Source organism: Eleutherodactylus coqui, chromosome 1 (assembly GCF_035609145.1).
Source record: "Eleutherodactylus coqui strain aEleCoq1 chromosome 1, aEleCoq1.hap1, whole genome shotgun sequence".
Taxonomy (NCBI): domain Eukaryota; kingdom Metazoa; phylum Chordata; class Amphibia; order Anura; family Eleutherodactylidae; genus Eleutherodactylus; species Eleutherodactylus coqui.
In genome coordinates this window covers 43,144,206-43,166,853 of record NC_089837.1, presented here as the reverse complement: position 1 = coordinate 43,166,853, position 22,648 = coordinate 43,144,206, and the positions used below count along the sequence as shown (strand labels likewise).

The 22,648-nt window shown below is 45.5% G+C and overlaps 2 protein-coding genes across 2 annotated transcripts in view; both read left to right on the top strand.

The window, feature by feature from the left end:
* Nucleotides 1-22,648, top strand: part of LOC136608229 (oocyte zinc finger protein XlCOF8.4-like) — a 158,423-nt gene that overhangs the window by 83,291 nt on the left and 52,484 nt on the right. The window lies entirely within an intron of this gene.
* LOC136614755 (zinc finger protein 585A-like) overlaps nucleotides 9,114-22,648 on the top strand; it is a 24,999-nt gene continuing 11,464 nt past the window's right edge. The window contains exons 1-4 of the mRNA XM_066594136.1: nucleotides 9,114-9,191; nucleotides 11,698-11,874; nucleotides 12,006-12,081; nucleotides 14,466-16,019. Coding sequence (XP_066450233.1) covers nucleotides 9,114-9,191; nucleotides 11,698-11,874; nucleotides 12,006-12,081; nucleotides 14,466-16,019 — 1,885 coding nt within the window. The remainder of the gene's footprint in view (nucleotides 9,192-11,697; nucleotides 11,875-12,005; nucleotides 12,082-14,465; nucleotides 16,020-22,648) is intronic.

Genomic DNA, 22,648 nt, shown 5'->3' with positions numbered 1-22,648 from the left:
GATGATGAGACACAGTTGTCTATCACTCAGGTAGTAGTAATTGCAGTAAGTCCGAGGGAGGAGCGCACAGAGGATTCGGAGGAAGAGCAGCTGGACGATGAGGTGACTGACCCCACCTGGTTTGCTAAGCCTACTGAGGACAGGTCTTCAGAGGGGGAGGCAAGTGCAGCAGCAGGGCAGGTTGGAAGAGGCAGTGCGGTGGCCAGGGGTAGAGGCAGGGCCAGACTGAATAATCCACCAACTGTTTCCCAAAGCGCCCCCTCGCGCCATGCCACCCTGCAGAGGCTGAGGTTCTCAAAGGTCTGGCAGTTTTTCACTGAGAGTGCAGACGACCGACGAACAGTGGTGTGCAACCTTTGTTGCGCCAAGATCAGCCGGGGAGCCACCACCACCAGCCTCACCACCGCCAGCATGCGCAGGCATATGATGGCCAAGCACCCCACAAGGTGGGACGAAGGCCGTTCACCGCCTCCGGTTTGCACCACTGCCTCTCCCCCTGTGCCCCAACCTGCCACTGAGATCCAACCCCCCTCTCAGGACACAGGCACGACCGTCTCCCGGCCTGCACCCACACGCTCACCTCCGCTGTCCTCGGCCCTATCCAGCAATGTCTCTCAGCGCAGCGTCCAGCCGTTGCTAGCGCAACTGTTTGAGTGCAAGCGCAAGTACGCCACCACACACCCGCACGCTCAAGTGTTAAACGTGCACATAGCCAAATTGATCAGCCTGGAGATGCTGCCGTATAAGCTTGTGGAAACGGAGGCTTTCAAAAACATGATGGTGGCGGCGGCGGCCCCGCGCTACTCGGTTCCCAGTCGCCACTACTTTTCACGATGTGCCGTCCCAGCCCTGCACAACCACGTCTCCCGCAACATTGTACGCGCCCTCACCAACGCTGTTACTGCCAAGGTCCACTTAACAACGGACACGTGGACAAGCACAAGCGGGCAGGGCCACTATATCTCTCTGACGGCACATTGGGTGAATTTAGTGGAGGCTGGGACCGAGTCAGAGCCTGGGACCGCTCACGTCCTACCTACCCCCAGAATTGCGGGCCCCAGCTCGGTGCGGGTATCTGCGGCGGTGTATGCTTCCTCCACTAAACCACCGTCTTCCTCCTCCTACTACGCAACCTCTGTCTCGCAATCAAGATGTGTCAGCAGCAGCACGTCGCCAGCAGTCGGTGTCGCGCGGCGTGGCAGCACAGCGGTGGGCAAGCGTCAGCAGGCCGTGCTGAAACTACTCAGCTTAGGAGAGAAGAGGCACATGGCCCACAAACTGCTGCAGGGTCTGACAGAGCAGACCGACCGCTGGCTTTAGCCGCTGAGCCTCCAATCGGGCATGGTCGTGTGTGACAACGGCCGTAAGCTGGTGGCGGCTCTGCAGCTCGGCAGCCTCACGCACGTGCCATGCCTGGCCCACGTCTTTAATTTGGTGGTTCAGCGGTTTCTGAAAAGCTACATACGCTTGTCAGACCTGCTCGGAAAGGTGCGCCGGCTCAGCGCACATTTCCGCAAGTCCAAGACGGACGCTGCCACCCTGCGCACCCTGCGACATCGGTTTAATCTGCCAGTGCACCGACTGCTGTGCGACGTGCCCACACGGTGGAACTCTATGCTGCACATGTTGGCCAGGCTCTATGAGCAGTGTAGAGCTATAGTGGAATACCAACTCCAACATGGGCGGCGTAGTGGGAGTCAGCCTCCTCAATTCTTTACAGAAGAGTGGGCCTGGTTGGCAGACATCTGCCAGGTCCTTGGAAACTTTGAGGAGTCTACCCAAATGGTGAGCGGCGATGCTGCAATCATTAGCGTCACCATTCCTCTGCTATGCCTCTTGAGAAGTTCCCTGCAAAACATAAAGGCAGACGCTTTGCGCTCGGAAACGGAGGCGGGGGAAGACAGTATGTCGCTGGATAGTCAGAGCACCCTCATGTCTATATCTCAGCGCGTTGAGGAGGAGGAGGGGGAGGAGCATAAGGAGGAGGGGGAAGAGATAGCTTGACCCACTGCTGAGGGTACCCATGCTGCTTGCCTGTCATCCTTTCAGCGTGTATGGCCTGAGGAGGAGGAGGATCCTGAAAGTGATCTTCCTAGTGAGGACAGCCATGTGTTGCGTACAGGTACCCTGGCACACATGGCTGACTTCATGTTAGGATGCCTTTCTCGTGACCCTCGCGTTACACGCATTCTGGCCACTACGGATTACTGGGTGTACACACTGCTCGACCCACGGTATAAGGAGAACCTTTCCACTCTCATACCCGAAGAGGAAAGGGGTTCGAGAGTGATGCTATACCGCAGGACCCTGGCGGACAAACTGATGGTAAAATTCCCATCCGACAGCGCAGAGATCAGGCAGCATGTACAGCACAGGCAGGGAAACACTCTCTAAGGCCTTTGACAGCTTTCTGGCTCCCCAGTCAAGGCTGAGTCGGCGGGAGCACTGTAAAAGGATGGTGAGGAAGTACGTAGCCGATCGCACGACCGTCCTCCGTGACGCCTCTGCCCCCTACAACTACTGTGTGTCGAAGCTGGACACGTGGCCTGAACTCGCGCTGTATGCCCTGGAGGTGCTTGCTTGTCCTGCGGCTAGCGTCTTGTCAGAGAGGGTGTTTAGTGCGGCTGGGGGAATCATCACGGATAAGCGTACCTGCCTGTCAACCGACAGTGCCGACAGGCTTAAACTCATAAAGATGAACAAAGCCTGGATTTCCCCAGACTTCTCTTCTCCACCAGCGGACAGCAGCGATACTTAAACAATACGTAGGCTGCACCCGAGGATGGAAGCATCGTTCTCTATCACCATAAAAAACTTCATCAATCTGTGTATTATATTCATCCTCCTCCTCCTGCTCCTCCTCCTGAAACCTCACGTAATCACGCCGAACGGGCAATTTTTCTTAGGCCCACAAGGCTCAGTCATATTACTTTTGTAAACAATGTTTATACGTTTTAATTCTCAATTCAATAAAGAGTTGAAACTTTCACCTGAACCAATTTTTATTTTAACTGGGCTGCCTACAGGCCTAGTTCCAAATTAAGCCACATTAACCAAAGCGATTAATGGGTTTCACCTGCCCTCTTGGTTGGGCATGGGCAATTGTTCTGAGGTACATTAGTACTGTTGGTACACCAATTTTTTTGGGCCCTCGCCTACACTGTAATCCTAGTAATTTTTAGCCCACCTGCATTAAACCTGACATTACCTCAGCTGTGCTGGGCACTGCAATGGGATATATTTATGTACCGCCGGTGGCTTCCTGGGACCCACCCATGCTGTCGGTCCACACGGAGTTGTAACTGCATGTGTCCACTTCTAAAGAACCCCAGTCTGACTGGGTCATGCAGTGTGGGCCGAAGCTCACCTGCATTAAACCTGACGTTACCTCAGCTGTGCTGGGCACTGCAATGGGATACATTTATGTACAGCCGGTGGGTTCCAGGGAGCCACCCATGCTGTGGGTGCACACGGAATTTCCATTGCGAAGTTGTACCTGCCTGTGTCTATTTATAAAAAACCCCGGTCTGACTGGGGCATGCAGACACCTTGACAGAATGAATAGTGTGTGGCACATGGGTTCCCCATTGCTATGCCCACGTGTGCAGCTCCTGATGGAGGTGGCACAGGATTGGATTTCTCATTGCTTCTGTACAGCATTGTGGGCTATCGCCCCGCCCCTTTTAAAGAGGGTCGCTGCCTGGCCGTGCCAACCCTCTGCAGTGTGTGCCTGCGGTTCCTCCTCATGGCAGACGCACTTATAAATAGACAGGAGGGTGGGGTGGCTATGAGGCCAGCGTGTGGCATGAGGGCAGCTGAAGGCTGCGCAGGGACAGTTTGGTGTGCGCTGTGGACACTGCGTCGTGCGGGGGGGGGGGGGGTTAGACAGCAAGTAATGCAGGAGAAGTGGCAGTGGAGTGTCATGCAGGCAGTGATTGTGCTTTGTTGGAGGTAGTGTGGTGCTTACCTAAGGTCTGCCTTGCTACTGAGGGTTTTTCAGAAGTAAAAATTGTTGGGGGGGGGCACTCTTGCTGCTATTGTGGCTTAATAGTGGGACTTGGGAACTTGAGATGCAGCCCAACATGTAGCCCCTCGCCTGCCCGATCCGTTTCTGTGTCGTTCCCATCACTTTCTTGAATTGCCCAGATTTTCACAAATGAAAACCTTAGCGAGCATCGGCGATATACAAAAATGCTCGGGTCGCCCATTGACTTCAATGGGGTTCGTTACTCGAAACGAACCCTCGAGCATCGCGAAAATTTCGTCTCGAGTAACGAGCACCCGAGCATTTTGGTGCCCGCTCATCTCTAATTATGAAATGAAAGATCTTTTGTCTAGCAGACAAGACATTCAAGCGCAGATGATTTCTCTCCAGATGGTGACAGTCTGTCATTAGTCACATCTGTACGCTCAGAGATAGAAGTCCAGAAACCACATTTGCACTTTTACACTTTTTCACAATTTCAAGTTCAGGTAACTCTTCTGCACTCTAGGATGTTACTTCTGTTTCAGCTGTTTCTTTTGTTCTATTAATTCCTTTCTTCACCATATTTCTTTATGTATTCTCTTTTCTTCTCTTGCTACTGGTGCACTGACTGTTTCTTTGCATCCATTATTGCTGCATAAACTGGTTCTTTCTGTATAAACTATCTCTCATTCTTTCTCTCTGTCTTTTCCAAGCAGAACTTTCTTTCTCTTACTTATTACACTTCCATTTCTGACTGCATTTTCTCTGGCGTTAGCTCCGGTCGTTTCTTCTGCTCTGTTCTCTTGTTTGTTCTCAACTCTAGAACTCTTCTCCCACCACTTCCTCTGTTCACTAACTTTTATGTTCTCACTAAATTCTCTCAACCAATCAGTAAGAAGCGGTTATTCTCTGTACATGGAGTCTGGCTTTGCTTTTAATTCCCAGTTGTTACAAGACTTGTATAAAGAGACTAACTTTGGCTTGAAGGCATGCTGCCTTCCAATAGGTGGCACTATGGAAGGATTATTCCATCTCCCTTGTTTGCATATCACCCAGAGAAGCATAAATGGCCTTTTGAGTCTCCTCACTCATAGGTGCTCTCCATAGGAGAAAAGATAGTGTTTCTGACCCCCTACTTCTTCAATGACTGAACAGCTAACTATTGTTACCTAACTAGCCACCAGGATAGAGTGGGATTTATCAGACAGAATAGGCATGGCGAATGAACCTGTTATCATTCTTTAAGCAGTACACACATATTTCAGCAAAACAACTACATTAACTCCTGTAGTGGCACACTACACACACAGCAGGTTTCTAGTGCCAGAGGAAGTAAAGCAGCCCCGAGCATCACTGAGCCACCACCAGGGTTCAATGTAAACAGGGGGTTCTTTTTAGCGTCTGCTTCATTTTTTTCTCCTCCAGACACATCGCTGATCGAAAAGCCCACTTTTTTGTTTCACTTGCAGCGTCTCGTAGGGTCACCCCAGACACAAGGCACACATTGAGGAGCTGGGAGGGAAGAGTGGTCACTTGTCAGGGTAGCACTTACCAGACTCCCTCCCGGAGGGACACATGTAGCCTTGGCCAGAAGAGTGGTCACTTGTCATGGTGGGAATAATAATAATCTAATAATAATCTTTATTTGTATAGCGTCAACTGCAGCACTCTCATAGAATCTATGTGATCAGATTCTGATATTCTGCTGTATAAGCAGTGAGGAGTAAATGGATGCACCAGCCCAGTTTGGTCCGGATCAAAACCTTGTCATTAACACTGTGAGGTATGTATGTGCACACTTAGGGTTAAGTAATTAATGATGGGTGAGATGTTGTGTCCACACCTGATTAGTATGTGTCATTATGTCTTTTGGTATATATATGTGTCATTGTATGTTGGCTGACTAAGCTTGAGAAAGGCCTAAGTAGTGGCCGAAACGTCGCTGGTCTTTTTTATGGAGGAATAAAGGTTGAAAATTATTTGAAATTACATCTGATGCTGCCTGGTCTACACTTTGCAACGTGTCATGGTGGAACTTAGCAGCCTCTCTCCCAGGGAGACACATGTAGCCTTGGCCAGAGCAGCGCTGGGCCTCTTCTGGAAACCCCTAGCATACGGATACCCAATAAACTGGAGAACAGGGATAGCAAATGTCACGGGCGATGCCAACCCTCGGTGGTAAATAACGGAGCCACAGACCAAAGTAACGTACCTCAGGTCCCTGGGAGTGGTCAGGGCCTGGCAAAACTTTACAAAACATGAGTTCCAGCTGATGCTACAGTTTAGGACAGCCGGGTGTGAAAAACAAATGGATGTACCTCTATGTGGTGATCCCAGTCTTCAGGACAGCCGTGTAGGAAAAATAATCAAGTAGTACCTCTGCACTAGGCCTGGCTGTATGCACCTTCTCTTGCTCACGCTCTCTTTCTCAAGGGACTCACTCTGCCACAGATGCTGTCTCACATGTAAACGGTAACCGCTCTTCCTCCTCCATTCTTCACCATATGGGAGTTGAAGGTACCCCCATGTGGCTGGCACTGCGAAGACTGAGGAACCCAGAAGAATGGACTAAGACCTTTTCCCGCTCTCACCCACTCCTATTTATATTCTCACACATACCACATGACAAGACAAATTGATACATTGCAAGCATCTGCCATTCTCCAGCAAACACTTAACTCTTCATTTGCTGCAGCTGTGTAATACACTTAACAGAATGACAAGACACTTGCACAGCACACCAACACAAAACATGACATGTATGACATTTATGGAGGGGGCCAGGAAAAAACTACTGGGCCACTACACATTGTTACACAACAGAATCCCAACACTTATGTTGCCTTATTTATATGGTTTTGAGCACATTGGAGGTAACGTTTTTTAGTACTTTTGGGTCAGTAGAGGTGGAGGCCTTGGAGTTCGGGCATGAAGACCTTCAGCATTTGGTATGCGCTTTAGGAGAAATTAACACAAAATATTTTTCTGTCCAATTTTTGACCAAAAGATCAGATGGAAATAAAACACGTTTATCTGAATATGTATTCACAATAGTCTGAGTAAAAAAAATCACAGCATGTCCTATTTTGGTGTGATTTTCATATGAAAATAGCCCATTTAAGACTATGTGTCCATTTAAAAAAATGGATTGCACATGCATAATGTAAGTTCCACCCATTTTCAGCGCATATAACCATAGCAACCAGGAATTTGAAAAAGAAATCAGAAAGTGTTTTTTTTTTTAAAAGCATGTAAGAATTGGACTACTTATCATCTCCACACTGAGCTCCGCCCCTTATATACTGATCACATGATGGTGACATCATCACAGATCCTACAGCCACTACTTCTCCTCACTGCTGAGCTCCGCCCCTTATATACTGATCACATGACGGTGACATCATCGCAGGTCCTATTGCAGTGTAGCAGGTTCTGGTCCCTGTTATTGTCTCTGTTATCAGCCAGAGGATATATATACACATATACAGCACACTGATATCAACTACATTATAGACCAGTATCAGAGCTGTGTGTGACTCCGGCCGGCCGGCAGGTAAGAGACACCGGAAGGGTTCTGCAGTGTTGTTGAATTTTTGTACTTGTGTAACGAGGAGAGCCCGGCTCTCTGCACGGATTCATATAGCACAAAGGGTTAAAGGGGTTGTACTATAACTGCAGGTTATCCACAGTATACGGCCGCTTTCACACGGCTGAGGAAATCTTGCACGAATATGAACCCCATTCTTTTGAATAGTCACACGAGTGAATTTTCTTGGAACGCATAATTTTCAATGGGGGCCGGAAGACCCATCACATGCGTACAATGCGAGGTCTCCCCCTGACAACAATGGGAAACACTTGGCGATCCTCTGATGTGGCTGTGAGCGGCACTGGAGGATCGCAACCTCACCGATGTGATGGGAGGTGTTGTTAGAAAAAAACGACTTGCATCCGCCGGCACATCGCTTGGGTGCGAGCGCGATATCTGGCTAGGTTTCACGGCCCAATATTATGCTCGGCCGTGTGTAGGTGCGGTGCGCCAGAATGGGGGGGTTGTGGTAATGCTATCACCCTAAACAATGGCGGTTGTAGTTCCTATCACTGGAGGGCGGTGTAGTACTTCTTAATTCTCATTGACTTTAGGCCGTTGACCGGTAGTCGGGGTCCTTTTTCCCTCTATTCACAACTCTTTCTCTATCTTTCTTTATACTTCTCTCTCTCTCCTGTGTGTGTATTTATATTATATATATATATATATATATATATATATATATATATATATATATATATTAATTCCTTTTTTTTTAATTACAATTCTTTCTGTCTCCTCCTTCCTTATTCTGCCTTTCTATATTTTCTATTATAATCTTCTCTTGTATTAAACACCTTTCCTCCTCACTGACTGTTTCCTCCTCTCACTCCGCACTGACTGTTTCCTCCTCTCACTCCGCACTGACTGTTTCCTCCTCTCACTCCGCACTGACTGTTTCCTCCTCTCACTCCGCACTGACTGTTTCCTCCTCTCACTCCGCACTGACTGTTTCCTCCTCTCACTCCGCACTGACTGTTGCCCCTTGCTTTCTACCAATCACAGGCTTCCTCTCACAATCACCCCACTGTCAGCGAATGGGGAGCTGGGTGATGGACAGCCAATGGGTGAATGAAGTGGTTGTCATGCAGATTGTGATTAACCCTTTCTTCTACAACCAACAACATCCTTTATCAGAAATGCATAAAAACAGACTTGCATGAAATATTACGTTGTGCGCACTGCGGGTCGCCTTCCGCTAACTTCACGAGTTAGTGCGACATTGGGTCATGAAACTCCGCCTGCTATCTCACTCACCAACGTGCGATGTCCCTGCGGATGTGAGACGTGTTTGTGTTAAAACCACCTTGCATCATTTCAGGTAACGACCCTCTGCCGCGGCGTTACTACTGAGTGGGGGGCCCACATGAGGGGCGTTATTACTAAGTGGATGCTCGTTAGTACTGAATGGGGGCCTCTGTAAATCTCATATGATGATGTCCCCCGTGTGATTTAGAGTCTTTATTCATAAAGCCGGCTGTTCTAGAACCTTCCAGTTGATCCATTTTTCTGATGTTCTTATCCAAATAAGTTCTTCTCCTAAATGATTCACTGAGAATGGACAAAGAGCGGAATGACGTTACCAAAAGAATATTAAACTTCACCTTGGAGATCATCTACCTGCTGACCGGAGAGGTAAGCCATTCTATACATCTTTATTGTATTATGTAACAACTAATACTAAGGGAAGAGAAAATCCTTTTTTTTAAGAAGTAATAGGAACAATCCAGTGTCCTGTATAACGGCTTCCAGACCTTCCAAGTGAGGGAGAACTAAAGAGCAGCAGAGAATGTGAAGATCGGCCCCCAATATGGTCAGTTCTGTATGGTGGGAACCAATGAGCTAACAGTAATGTTGTAGGAGCAATGAGAATGGTAAGTAGGCTCCTTGTAATGAGGAGGGAAGGGCAGCCAGGAGCCAGCAGGATCACATGGACTGAGTTTGGCCTGGAGATTTGGACTTTTGCCTCGCGTTTTACATTTTATATAGAATTGTAGACCATTGGCAGCAGGTGGAGCACACGGTCCAGCTAGTCTGTCCTTATATTATTTCCTTTCTATTCCTCTCTTGGCTATGTTTATCTCCGGTAGGTTTACAGACACTTGCTGTTGCTTTTTCCAACATCTTCTACTGGAAGTTTGTTCCAAACCAAGCATCTACTACTCATACCATTATCAGCATTATGGTTGCCTTCAAAGAACCCGTTACAAGCCTCATTCACACATTTGCATAATTACGCTCTGTTTTACCTACATATTTTTTACGCACTCCATACTGACTGCCTAGTCCCCATTCATTTGCACTGGGGAATTCAGACATGCATTTTTCATGCGTGTATTTTATGCATGTGAAAAAATTGCAGCATCTCCTTTTTGGTTTATACTACGGCCCGAAATTGCCTATTAAGGTCAATAGGATTGTGTGAATATGCACAATACATGTATATTCACTGCATATTAACACGTGAAGGCAGGAGAAATTCAAGAAGGTTCCAAATCCGCTGGTAATATGAACAGTTTTGGTTTGTGAAAACCCTGAGTATTTCACAGACTGACACTGTAGACGCCTGTGTGAATAAACCCTAAACATAATTACTCCTTACTGTGGCTGTGTGTTGCGACAGGTTTTGTTTTATGTTCACTGAGATCTATGCTAGTGCTGTTTTGGTTTTCCTCTCAACTTTCTCTGGCACTGGTGGGAGTGTTCTGCTACCTGTTGCACCTACTTAGTAATTAGGGTCGGCTTTTATTCCTGTCTTGGCTGTGGATATGTGCTGATTATTCTCAGGCTTCATCTGATGGTGGTTGAAATCAGAGCTGGATCTTGGTCTCTAGTTTTTTCCTGCTAATCTCAGGCTAAATACTGTGGTTAATGGTGGTAGTTGTATTCTTAGTTGTTTACTTCTGTCCTAGTTAGGGACAGTGAGTGGCCAAGAAACGTGGGTCGAGTGCATTCTTATCAGAATGGGTCATCCACTATATATCAGGTACAGTCTCTTTATCTGAGTAATGGAAAGTTCGCCTCCTCCATCTATTCCACTTGTTACTGGTGGAGGTTTATGTTTGTTCCACTGTATTAACATAGCCCAGGAACTGTTCGGGAGACTGGTTTTGGTTCATTCTGGTCAAATGTGACATAATCAGCAAATACTTTTTCTCTGTGGGAAGTTGTTGTTGTTTTTTTTCTATGGATCCCATATAGACATTATCTAACCAGTTAAGAGCACTGGCTTTTGAGGTCACTGAAGTCATAATTACATGTTAATGCTGCCATGTTACTGCGGTAATATGGCAGCATTAACATGTAAGAATGTAAGCCTAAGAAGACAAGTGACCTTCTGCCTAAGGCTGGAGCGGTGCCACAAATCTATCCAGTGTGTTGCTAGGACATTAGTCTCTTCACTCTTTCAGGTATAAGAGAGAGTCAGTTAGTCCTATAGTCCGTCTGTCTCTCAGTTAGTCAGTCAGTCCTGTAGTCCGTCTGCCTATTAGTCAGTCCTATAGTCTGTCCGTCTCTCAGTCAATCTAATAGTCCATCTGTTTCTTAGTCAGTCAGTACTTTATTCCGTCTGTCCCTCAGTCATTCCTTCTAGTCAGTTTGTGCCTTAGTTAGTCCTTTAGTCGCGCTTGCCAATGTTTGATCCTTTATGGCCCCCTGTCCATGGCCATCGCACATGCGCAGAACAAAATTTTTGCCCCGCCCCCTTTAACCATGGCCGGTATTTTTTCATGAAATAGGTGGCAACCCTAGTTGTAAGGCGCGGCTGTACATGCTGATGGGGGGCCTTAAGTAGTATCTTTCTGTTCAGAGTGTGGTTGTGACAAGGAGGAAACGTAATGGTTGCACATCTCAAGCTAAGTACTGTAGTTACTGGTGGTAGTTGTATTCTCACTTGGTTGTTTACCTCTGTCCTAGTCAAAGCTGGAGTTCCACCCGTATTGAGTGCCATTGCCATATGCTGCTTCCATCAGTTGGCCAGCTCGAAGTCGGATTACACCTTGTCAGTTCTTTGCCTAAGATCTGTCACCATTTTTGTGATGTGATCGCATTAGACCTCTATGCAGCGGGATCACAATCTCTCACTTTCTACTCAGGGAGGGATACTGGGTTCAGCTCCCTACATGTCTCTCTCCATACACAGGATTACTTAATAGTGAAGACAACGGGTGACGATGCAATTCCCAACAGCCATCTCCATGAGTCAGGAGGATGGAGCAGGAGCCAGAGCCCCATCACAGAGGCTCATCCTCACTTAGTGATACATGAGCAGAAGATCCTAGAACTCACCAACAAGATCACTGAGCTGCTGACTGGAGAGGTGACCCTGCTGGGAATGCTGGGTAATTATACAGTAACAGCACTAGAGGAGTCTGGGTAATGATGGTATCATTGTGTTGTCAGGTTCCTATAAGGTGTCAGGATGTCGCTGTCTATTTTTCCATGGAGCAGTGGGAGTATTTAGAAGGACACAAGGATCTGTACAAGGACGTCATGATGGAGAACCACCAGCCTCTTACACCACAAGGTAAGAAGAGATTTATATATGTAGTGGAGAAAACAAAAAATAAATATATTTGTGAGAATTTTTCAGACTATTGGGCTAGTTTCACACGAGCTGTCGTGTCTTTTTGCCCATGATTTTTGAGTGTTAGTGACGCTATTTTCTCTTTTTGCATCGCTGCCGCCCTATAATGCACGTTTCGTGTGTTGCGGTGCTATAAAAAGAAGGCTTCATAGGGAAATATGAGAGAGAAAAAAAATTGCACAGCGCAAAAAGACAGAGCATGCTGCAATTTTTTTTTTTTGTTCTTTCATCATCGCAGGAGTGAAAACATCGCTAATGGAAAGGGGAAAGCATTGTATATAATTGGTTTCATTAATCAGCTTTTTTAACTAACTCTCACATCAGATGAGAAATCGCACAATTTTCTCACCCGTGTGAAGCCACCCATAGGCCTCTTTCACATGGGCAACAGCAACATCGCTGCATTTTCTCACGGCCATATTGCAATTTTTGTGTTGCTACAAAGTTGCACGACTTTATAGCTCCCTTTTGCCAGGATTTTTGGAGTGCTGGAAATATAAGCCCTATTCCAAAAATAAGCCCTGGCTGCATTAAAAAGACAGAATGCATCACCTAACAGACGTCTCCGCCGCATGTCTCCTCTCAGGTCCCCACCACTATTTTGAAGTCTTCAGACAGCGCTTCCTGGATTGGAGGTTCAAAAACCCTGCCTCCAGGAAGTGCTGGCTCTGATTGGTTCTTGAGTGCTGCAGCTCAGCCAATCCCTGCAGCACTTGATGAACCAATTACAGCCATTCAATGCAGCCGCATGAAAGTAATTATCGCTTCTGTGTGAAAGGACCGAAGCCATAATCTTTGGGATGACTTTGGAGCACTTAAGTGGACAACATTCGTACAGTGTAAAAGTACCCCAGAGGCTCCATACGCATTAGACTTTAGTTGTCCGGCTGCCAAATCTGCCTTTATCAGCAGGTTTTGGACAAGTCTCTAATGTGTCCGGGGCGGATCAAGCTTCTTTGGCATATGATCATGGAGAAAAGAAGAATCGGGGATGTTAAGTTTCATAGCCGGATCCTCCTGTTCCTGGGAGATAAGGCGTCATCAGAGTTGTCTGGCTGCAGCTTACCTCTAAACACATGAACGTTTGGCCCAGATGAACTTTCATCCATGTGGGGTATCCGTGGGAAACGGCTGTGGGATGAGCAATTGTTCTTGGAACAGTTTTTGAATGTGTATGGGCACCTTAATGGTCCGAGTTTATGGTGAATATGGAAGGTAATGATTATTGTCCAGTTATAGACAAAAAAGAAAACGCATTTTGCCTTAGGTTTTTGTTTTTTCTGAATAGCATTTTGCCCTGAGGCATGCAAGGTGTGTTCAATTTCTTGTAAGGATTGTTACAGATGTGCCAATAGCAAACATATATATTTGCTTTTTTAAACGTACAAAAGGAAAAGTGTGCAAAAGAGGCCTTTCTTTTACTTTTTTGAATATTTTTAAGTTCTGTCTTTTTTTTTTTTTTCTTCAAACTTCCATCATATGATTGCCCAGATAATGCACTGCAATACTTCTATGCTGCAGTGTATTATCACTTGTCCTAGCACTCACAGGCTATAGCAGACCTAGATGCTGATGTCTGCCTTTCATTGGCCCTCTGCGATCAATATCACGGGATGTAGGAGTGCTTCAGCTCTCATCCACTCCATATCAGTTACCCCTCTAGGCACAGTCCTACACCGATAGCTGTCCATGCCTCCTATGGAGTGTAGTAGTTAACCCTTTGACAGTTTAAGTAAATAAATCAAAATGGTAAAAAATAAAGTGCTTCTTCTGCCTCCGTTTGTCATCTCTGCATCATCCTGGGCACTTACCAGCAGCCCGTTACAGATGTGCAGACTTTTGTTTTTTGCACTTGAGGTGTATGGAGCCTTGAGGCTGCTGTAATCACCAACCCAGAAGTGAGGACTCCAACCCCATGCAGAGTTGGGTTTTCTCCGTAAATTAAACATAATCTGCATATCATTAAGAGTCATATTTAGAATTCTTTTTACTTTTGGGGGATATTGATATTTACAATAAAGTAAGCAGTATCTGGTAGGTTTTCTATAAAACCTGCATGAATCGATGCCCCATAAGGCGAAGTACATACAAAGACCGAAATCACATGAATAGTTTTTGTCTCTGTTTAGAAAATATAAAGAAGCGCTTTTATTTCCAAGTCTTGTCGGATCCAATTCTGCGTTTTGTCTCAAAAAATGCAGCTCAAATGACATGAAAAGCCAAAAGTGTGTTTCCAGGCTAATACACAGTCTATACATTTTTGTACTTTTGCGATCTGAAAAAAAAAAATCACAAAGCTTTTTTTTTTTTCTTACTCCTAACAGATAATCCACCTGAGAACTCAGACGGAAACTTGATGTTATCGTGTAATTATAAAGTAGAAGATGAAGATATCGTGCAGCTCTCTTCACCAGAAAACCTCATCACCCTTCATGTACATCCACAGCTTGTCAGTACAGATCTGTCATATAATCCCACTAACCATGAGGAACCTTCTCCTGACCAATCACAGCTTGTCAGTACAGATCTGTCATATAATCCCACTAATCATGAGGAACCTTCTCCTGACCAATCACAGCTTGTCAGTACAGATTTATCATATAATCCCCCTAAACGTGAGGAGCCTTCTACTGACCAATCACAGCTTGTCCTTACAGATCTGTCGTATAATCCCCCTAATCATGAGGAACCTTTTCCTGACCAACCACAGCTTGTCAGTACAGATCTATCATGTAATCCCCCTAATCATGAGGAACCTTCTCCTGACCAATCACAGATGGTTACCTCACCTACAACTCACAAAGTGCGTAAAAAGTTTGAGTGTGGTGAATGTGGAAAACAGTTTTTAAAAAGATCAGCTCTTTTTATACACACAAGAGTGCACACAGGGGAGAGGCCGTACTCCTGTTCACACTGTGGGAAATGTTATGCATATAGATCACACTTGAATGCACATGAGAGGATTCACACAGGAGAGAAACTGCATCCATGTTCAGAATGCGGGAAACTTTTTACCCAGCAATCGGAACTTGTTATACATGAGAGAATTCACACAGGAGAGAGGCCGTTTTCATGTTCAAAATGTGGGAAATCTTTTATCAAAAAAGCAGATGTTGTTAGGCATCAGAAAATTCACACAGGAGAGAAGCCGTTTACATGTTCAGAATGTGGAAAATGGTTTGCACATAGATCACACTTAATTGCACATGAGAGACTTCACACAGGAGAGAAGCCGTTTTCATGTTCAGAATGTGGCAAATGTTTTGCACATAGATCATACTTTATTAAACATGAGAAAATTCACACAGGAGAGAAGCTGCATTCATGTGTAGAATGTGGGAAACATTTTACCCGGAAATCAGATCTTGTTACACATCAGAGAACTCACACAGGAGTGAAGCCGTACTCTTGCTCACACTGTGGGAAATGTTTTGCACGTAGATCACACTTTATTACACATGAGAGAATTCACACAGGAGAGAAGCTTCATTCATGTTTAGAATGTGGGAAACGTTTTACCCGGAAATCAGATCTTGCCACACATCATAGAAGTCACACAGGGGAGAAGCCATTTTCATGTTCAGAATGCGAGAAATCTTTTATCCAAAAATCAGATCTTGTTAGACATCAGAGAATTCACACAGGAGAAAAGTTGTTTTCATGTGCAGAATGTGGGAAGTATTTTACCATTAAATCTGATTTTGTTGTACATCAGAGAAGTCACACAGGTGAGAAGCCATTCTCATGCTCAGAATGTGAGAAATCTTTTATCCAAAAATCAGATCTTGTTAGACATCAGAGAATTCACACAGGGGCGAAGCCCTATTCATGTTCAGAATGTGGGAAATGTTTTGCAGTGAAATCAACTCTTACTGCACATCAGAGAACTCACACAGTAGAGAGGCCTTCTGTTAATAATGTGGGAAATGTTTTACTACTCATACCAGTTGTAGATATCATCAAATAATTCACATGTTTTGATTTCTATACGTGGAAAACCTTTTACAAGGAAACCAGATTCCTATTTCGAATGTGAAAAATGCTGAAAACAGATATTTAACACATCGGGTTTTGCCTTTAGATCAACGTTGCAGGATGATGCTGAACTGGGTGTTAAAATTATTTAACCACCATTACAAGATACAGAAAGTGGCCGTATACTTACCAATGTACTAATACCAGAGGGCAGGTAGAAGCACCGCAACTCCCAGCATGCAGACAGTCAGATGGAGGAGCATTATACCGGGTCAGGTACTGATGAACAGCCATTCACACCTTGTAAGCCTGTATGGTGCACTACAAGTACTAGGTGGTCTGACACCCTTTGTATGCTCTCCCACCCTGCATGTTGAGGGATGTGCTCACACGAGGGGGTCGGATACTGCAGTGGAAGACCTGTAAATGATCATGGAAACTATTTGCGTATGGTCGCATATGCGTGCTGTTATCAACAAGAATGTGTGCGGATGGTCCGTGTGGAAGACTAAGCACAAAAATGCAACTTTTAGGGCTTGTTCACATAAACAAGAAACTCGCTTGAGTTCTAATTATCCATATTCCCCCTTGCAGTGTGTTCTATTTTGGGGCATTCCCGCAGGAGGGGTCGCCCATTGTTTCCTATTGAACCTTGGAAACTCGTATGCCATGTGATGTGCATGTGACGGTGATGCGATTACTCTCATTAAAGTATATTGGAAACACTTGCGATACTTTTACGCTTATCTGAATGTTCCAAGAAAATCTGAGAAAATCGTGATCTCTTTCTCACTCTCCCCCCCCCCCCCCCCCCCCCTGCTCACCGCTCTCCCCCACCGGCACCCGAATCTTTTGAGACGCTCGGGCAGGTACTCGCATAAGGCACAACTCGCTCCAGTAATTTCCCTTAGCGAGTACGCTCGCTCATCTCTAATTGTAAACTTTCTTATTTGTTTCTTTATAAAAATTCAATAAACCTATAATTAAGAAAAACAAAACAAACGCAGATTTTTAAGTGAATTAAGAGCGTTTTCAGAACGGAAAAGCTACAGAAACCATAATCTCTTACGGTGCGTTTTTTGTGTTGCCCATCGATCTCTATGGTGAAAGCCCGCTGCACATATCTGGTGTTCCTGCAATATAAATAGATGAGCCTCCATGCTGTCCGTATCAAAACGCAGCATTAGTCAAATGCCGTGCAGGACAAAAGCCATGATGTGTGAAGATTTGTAGACTTTCCTTCCGTTGCCGTGTACTGTAGACACTGCAGGATTCTCAGTGTTACTCCCTGTGTGAAGGCGGCTTTATATCTTGGTGTAGAGACCTTGGGGTGAGCGCCTCTATCCTGCCTTTGCTATAGAGCAGCACACTGCCCCCTGCTTGAGAAAGACCTCAAGGTCGAAACGTCGCAGCTAGCTTATGGAGGAATAAAGTTCCTCCTTTTAAAAGCCAAGTGCTGGAGGGCTGATTTCACCCCAAACCAATGGAGGGGTAATTATACTGATACGGGTCAATAAGTCCACACCTGTCCTGAAATCCTGCACCACGCTTATATATATTCTCCCACCTTGGGGCATTGTATTTGGGTTGTGCTGTTGCCCACTTCATTTATACTTTGATATACTGCTGGGTAATTATACAGTAACAGCACTAGAGGAGTCTGGGTAATGACGGTATCATTGTGTTGTCAGGTTCCTATAAGGTGTCAGGATGTCGCTGTCTATTTCTCCATGGAGGAGTGGGAGTATTTAGAAGGACACAAGGATCTGTACAAGGATGTCATGATGGAGAACCACCAGGAGACATATAAGACATACATATATAGCATAGAAAAAAAAGTATATGTACTATATATACGCCCCATAGTTTTCAGACTACAAAATGCACTTTTTATCAGAAAAAATGTGTTGAAAGGTTTTTATGTCTAAGGCCCCCATATACATTAGACTTTAGTTGTACGAAACCCTCTAATAACAGCCATGTGGCCAGACAACTCTAATTTGTCCAGGACGGTTTAGCTTTACTTTGACAGTTGATGTTTACGAAAGAAGAATCCGGGGAATCTTTATCAGTTTGGGACAGATGGCTCTTTTAAAGGAGTTGTGTTTTTTCAAATTAAACATTTTTCCCAACTCAGCATAAGTTAAAGGAGATGTCCCGCGCCGAAACGGGTTTTTTTTTTTTTTAAACCCCCCCCCCGTTCGGCGCGAGACAACCCCGATGCAGGGGTTAAAAAACCCACCCGCACAGCGCTTACCTGAATCCCGGCGGTCCGGCGTCTTCATACTCACCTGCTGAAGATGGCCGCCGGGATCCTCTGTCTTCATGGACCGCAGGGCTTCTGTGCGGTCCATTGCCGATTCCAGCCTCCTGATTGGCTGGAATCGGCACGTGACGGGGCGGAGCTACACGGAGCTACACGGAGCCCCATAGAGAAGAGGAGAAGACCCGGACTGCGCAAGCGCGGCTAATTTGGCCATCGGAGGGCGAAAATTAGTCGGCACCATGGAGACGAGGACGCCAGCAACGGAGCAGGTAAGTATAAAACTTTTTATAACTTCTGTATGGCTCATAATTAATGCACAATGTACATTACAAAGTGCATTATTATGGCCATACAGAAGTGTATAGACCCACTTGCTGCCTCGGGACATCTCCTTTAAAAAAATAAAGCAACCTCACCCATCTTTGCACCTCCTCCCCTCCTAGGCACTGCTCTGTCCCGATTCTCTGCCGCTGGGAGTCTGTGAGAACACTGAAGCCAATCAGAGGCTGCAGCATCACCTTCTGAACTCCTGGCATCAGCATTCACATCCTTGGTGTCATGATGCCAGGAGTTCCCTGCAGCCTCTGATTACCCGCAGCCATCATCTGACTTCTGGTGGCAGAGAATGGGGACTGAGCAGCAGGAGTCGGTTAGTAGTGACTCTGGGGATCTGAAGATTGGTGAATATGTTTTCTTGTTTATTTTAACTTATGCCAAGCTGGTAACATTTTTTTATTTTAAACCACAGAACCCCTTTAAGCTGGTCATACACATTAGATAAAACTAGGTTGATGATTGTCTGGTTTTGCAGAAACAGCCATTCTAGTGTATACTTACTGTTACAGTTGTTCAAAGCGGTCATATATGCTCACTGTGTGGCGGATGAACTATCTTTCTGAGAACGTTCTTTGAAGGAAAAGATTATGAAATGAAAGATCTTTTGTCTATCAGACAAGACATTCAAGCCCAGATGATTTCTCTCCAGATGGTGACAGTCTGTCATTAGTCACATCTGTACGCTCAGAGATAGAAGTCCAGAAACCACATTTGCACATTAAGCTTTTTTACAATTTCAAGTTCAGGTAACTCTTCTGCACCCTAGGATGTTACTTCTGTTTCAGCTGTTTCTTTTGTTCTATTAATTCCTCTCTTCACCATATTTCTTTATGTATTCTCTTTTCTTCTCCTGCTATTGGTAGACAGACTGTTTCTTTGCTTCCATGATTACTGCATAAACTGGTTCTTTCTGTATAAACTATCTCTCATTGTTTCTCTCTGTCTTTTCCAAGCAGAACTTTCTTTCTCTTACTTATTACACTTCCATTTCTGACCACTCTCTCTCTGGCGTTAGCTCTGGTCGTTTCTTCTGCTCTGTTCTCTTGTTTGTTCTCAACTCTAGAACTCTTCTCCCACCACTTCCTCTGTTCACTAACTTTTATGTTCTCACTAAATTCTCTCAACCAATCAGTGAGAAGCGGTTATCCTCTGTACACGAATTCTGGCTTTACTTTTAATTCCCAGTCATAGTTACAAGGCTTGTATAAAGAGTCTGACTTTGGCTTGAAGAAATGCTGCCTTCCAATAGGTGGCACTGTGGAGGGATTATTCCATCTCCCTTGTTTGCATATTACCCAGAGGAGCATGAATGGCCTTTTGAGTCTCCTCACTCATAGGTGCTCTCCATAGGAGAAAAGAAAGTGTTTCTGACTCCTTACTACTTCAGTCACTGAACAGCTAACTATTGTTACCTAACTAGCCACCAGGGTACAGTGGGAGTTATCAGGCAGAATAGGCATGGTGAATGAACCTGTTAACGTTCTTTAAGCAGTACACACATATTTCAGCAAAACTACATTAACTCCTGTAGTGGGACACTACACACACAGCAGGTTACTAGTGCCAGAGGAAGCAAAGCAGCCCCCGAGCATCACCGAGCCACCACCAGGGTTCAATGTAGGCAGGGGTTCTTTTTAGCGTCTGCTTCATTTTTTTCTCCTCCAGACATACCGCTAATCCAGAGGCCCACTTTTTTTGTTTCACTTGCAACGTCTTGTAGGGTCACCCCAGACACAAGGCACACATTGAGGAGCTGGGAGGGAAGAGTGGTCACTTGTCATGGTGGCACTTACCAGGCTCTCTCCCAGGGAGACCCATGTAGCCTTAGCCTAGCATACGGATGCCCAATAAACTGGAGAACCGGGATAGCAAATGTCACGGGTGATGCCAACCCTAAGTGGTAAATAACAGAGCCACAGACCAAAGTAACGTACCTCAGGTCCCTGGGAGCGGTCAGGGCCTGGCAAAACTTTACAAACCATGAGTTCCAGCTGATGCTACAGTTTACACAGAATTGGCAGTGCAGGTAAAGAAGTAGACTTAAAGGAGATGTCTCACGCCGAAACGGTTTTTTTTTTTTTTTAATAGCCCCCCCGTTCGGCGCGAGACAAACCCGATGCAGACGTTTTAAAAAAAAAAACATATAGTACTTACCCGAATCCCCGCGGTCCGGCGTCTTCATACTCACCTTGTGAAGATGGCCGCCGGGATCTTCACCCTCGGTGGACCGCAGGGCTTCTGTGCGGTCCATTGCCGATTCCAGCCTCCTGATTGGCTGGAATCGTCACGTGACGGGGCGGAGCTACACGGAGCCGGCATCCTGCACGAGCGGCCCCATTGAGAAAACAAGAAGACCGGACTGCGCAAGCGCGTCTAAAATCTCCAGAAGAGGCGATTTTAGACGGATCCATGGAGACGAGGACGCCAGCAACGGAACAGGTAAGTGAAATAACTTCTGTATGGCTCATAATTAATGCACGATGTATATTACAAAGTGCATTAATATGGCCATACAGAAGTATATAACCCCACTTGCTTTCATGAGACATCTCCTTTAAGAGTACCTCCACTAAGTGGTCCCAGACTTCAGGACAGCCGGGTGTGAAAAACAAATGGATGTACCTCCACCCAGTGATCCCAGACTTCAGGACGACCAGATGCAAAAACATATGGGCGTACCTCTACGCGGTGATCCCAGTCTTCAGGACAGCCGTGTAGGAAAAATAATCAAGGTGTCAAACCGCTACGAAGTAATTATCATGGGGGACTTTAATTATCCAGATATAACATGGGAGAACGAAACCTGCAAATCTCACAGGGGTGATAAGTTCTTGAGAGTAATTAAAGATAATTACCTGAACCAACTTGTGCAGGAACCAGCAAGAGGGAGAGCCATTCTGGACCTAGTACTAACAAACCGGAACGTATAAAGGGGGTGCAGGTTGAGGGCCACTTGGGGAACAGTGACCACTATATAATCAATTTCCAGCTGTCATTCAATAGGAAGCCTTATCAGGGAGTGACAAAGAAACTAAACTTTAGTAAAGCCAAATTTGATCAGCTTAGAACTACTATCGGTAACATTAAATGGGACAATATCCTCAAAAATATCAGTACGGAGGACGAATGGGAAAAGTTCAAAAGGATCCTAATTACCTCATGTGAGCAGTTCATACCCTTTAAAAATAAAAGAAAGTCAACTAAACGGAAACCAATGTGGCTCGACAAGACGGTAAGAGGGGTAATAAACAAAAAAAAGAAAGCGTTCAAACTACTAAAGCAACAAGGCACGAAGAAGCGCTAAAATCATACAGGGAAAAAACTAAATATGCAAAGATAAGATCAAAACTGCCAAGGAGGAAGCAGAAAGACGGATCGCCAAAGAGAGCAAAAACAAGCCGAAGCTATTTTTCAACTATATTAACAGCAAAAGGATTTGCAGGGAGCGCACTGGCCCTTTAAAAAATAATGCAGGAGAGATCATTGAAGATGACGGAGGGAAGGCAAATCTACTAAACAGTTTCTTCTCAAGTGTATTCACAAACGAAAAGGAAATGCCACATGAGATGCAGGGGAATAAAATGAACCCATCACAAAATATTTCATACCTAACACAGGAGGAGGTGCGGAAGCGACTAAAGAAGACTAAAATTGATAAATCGCCGGGCCCAGATGGATTACACCCAAGGATACTATGGGAACTAAGTGATGAGATAGCTAGGCCGCTATATCTAATATTTCTAGACACTATCAAGACCGGTGTAGTACCATTGGATTGGCGCATTGCCAACGTGGTTCCAATTTACAAAAAAGGGAGCAAAAGTGAGCCTGGTAACTACAGGCCAGTAAGTCTCACTTCAGTAACGGGAAAAATTTTCGAGGGGATTCTGAGAGAAGCCATCGACGAGTACCTCATGGAGAACAAGGGAA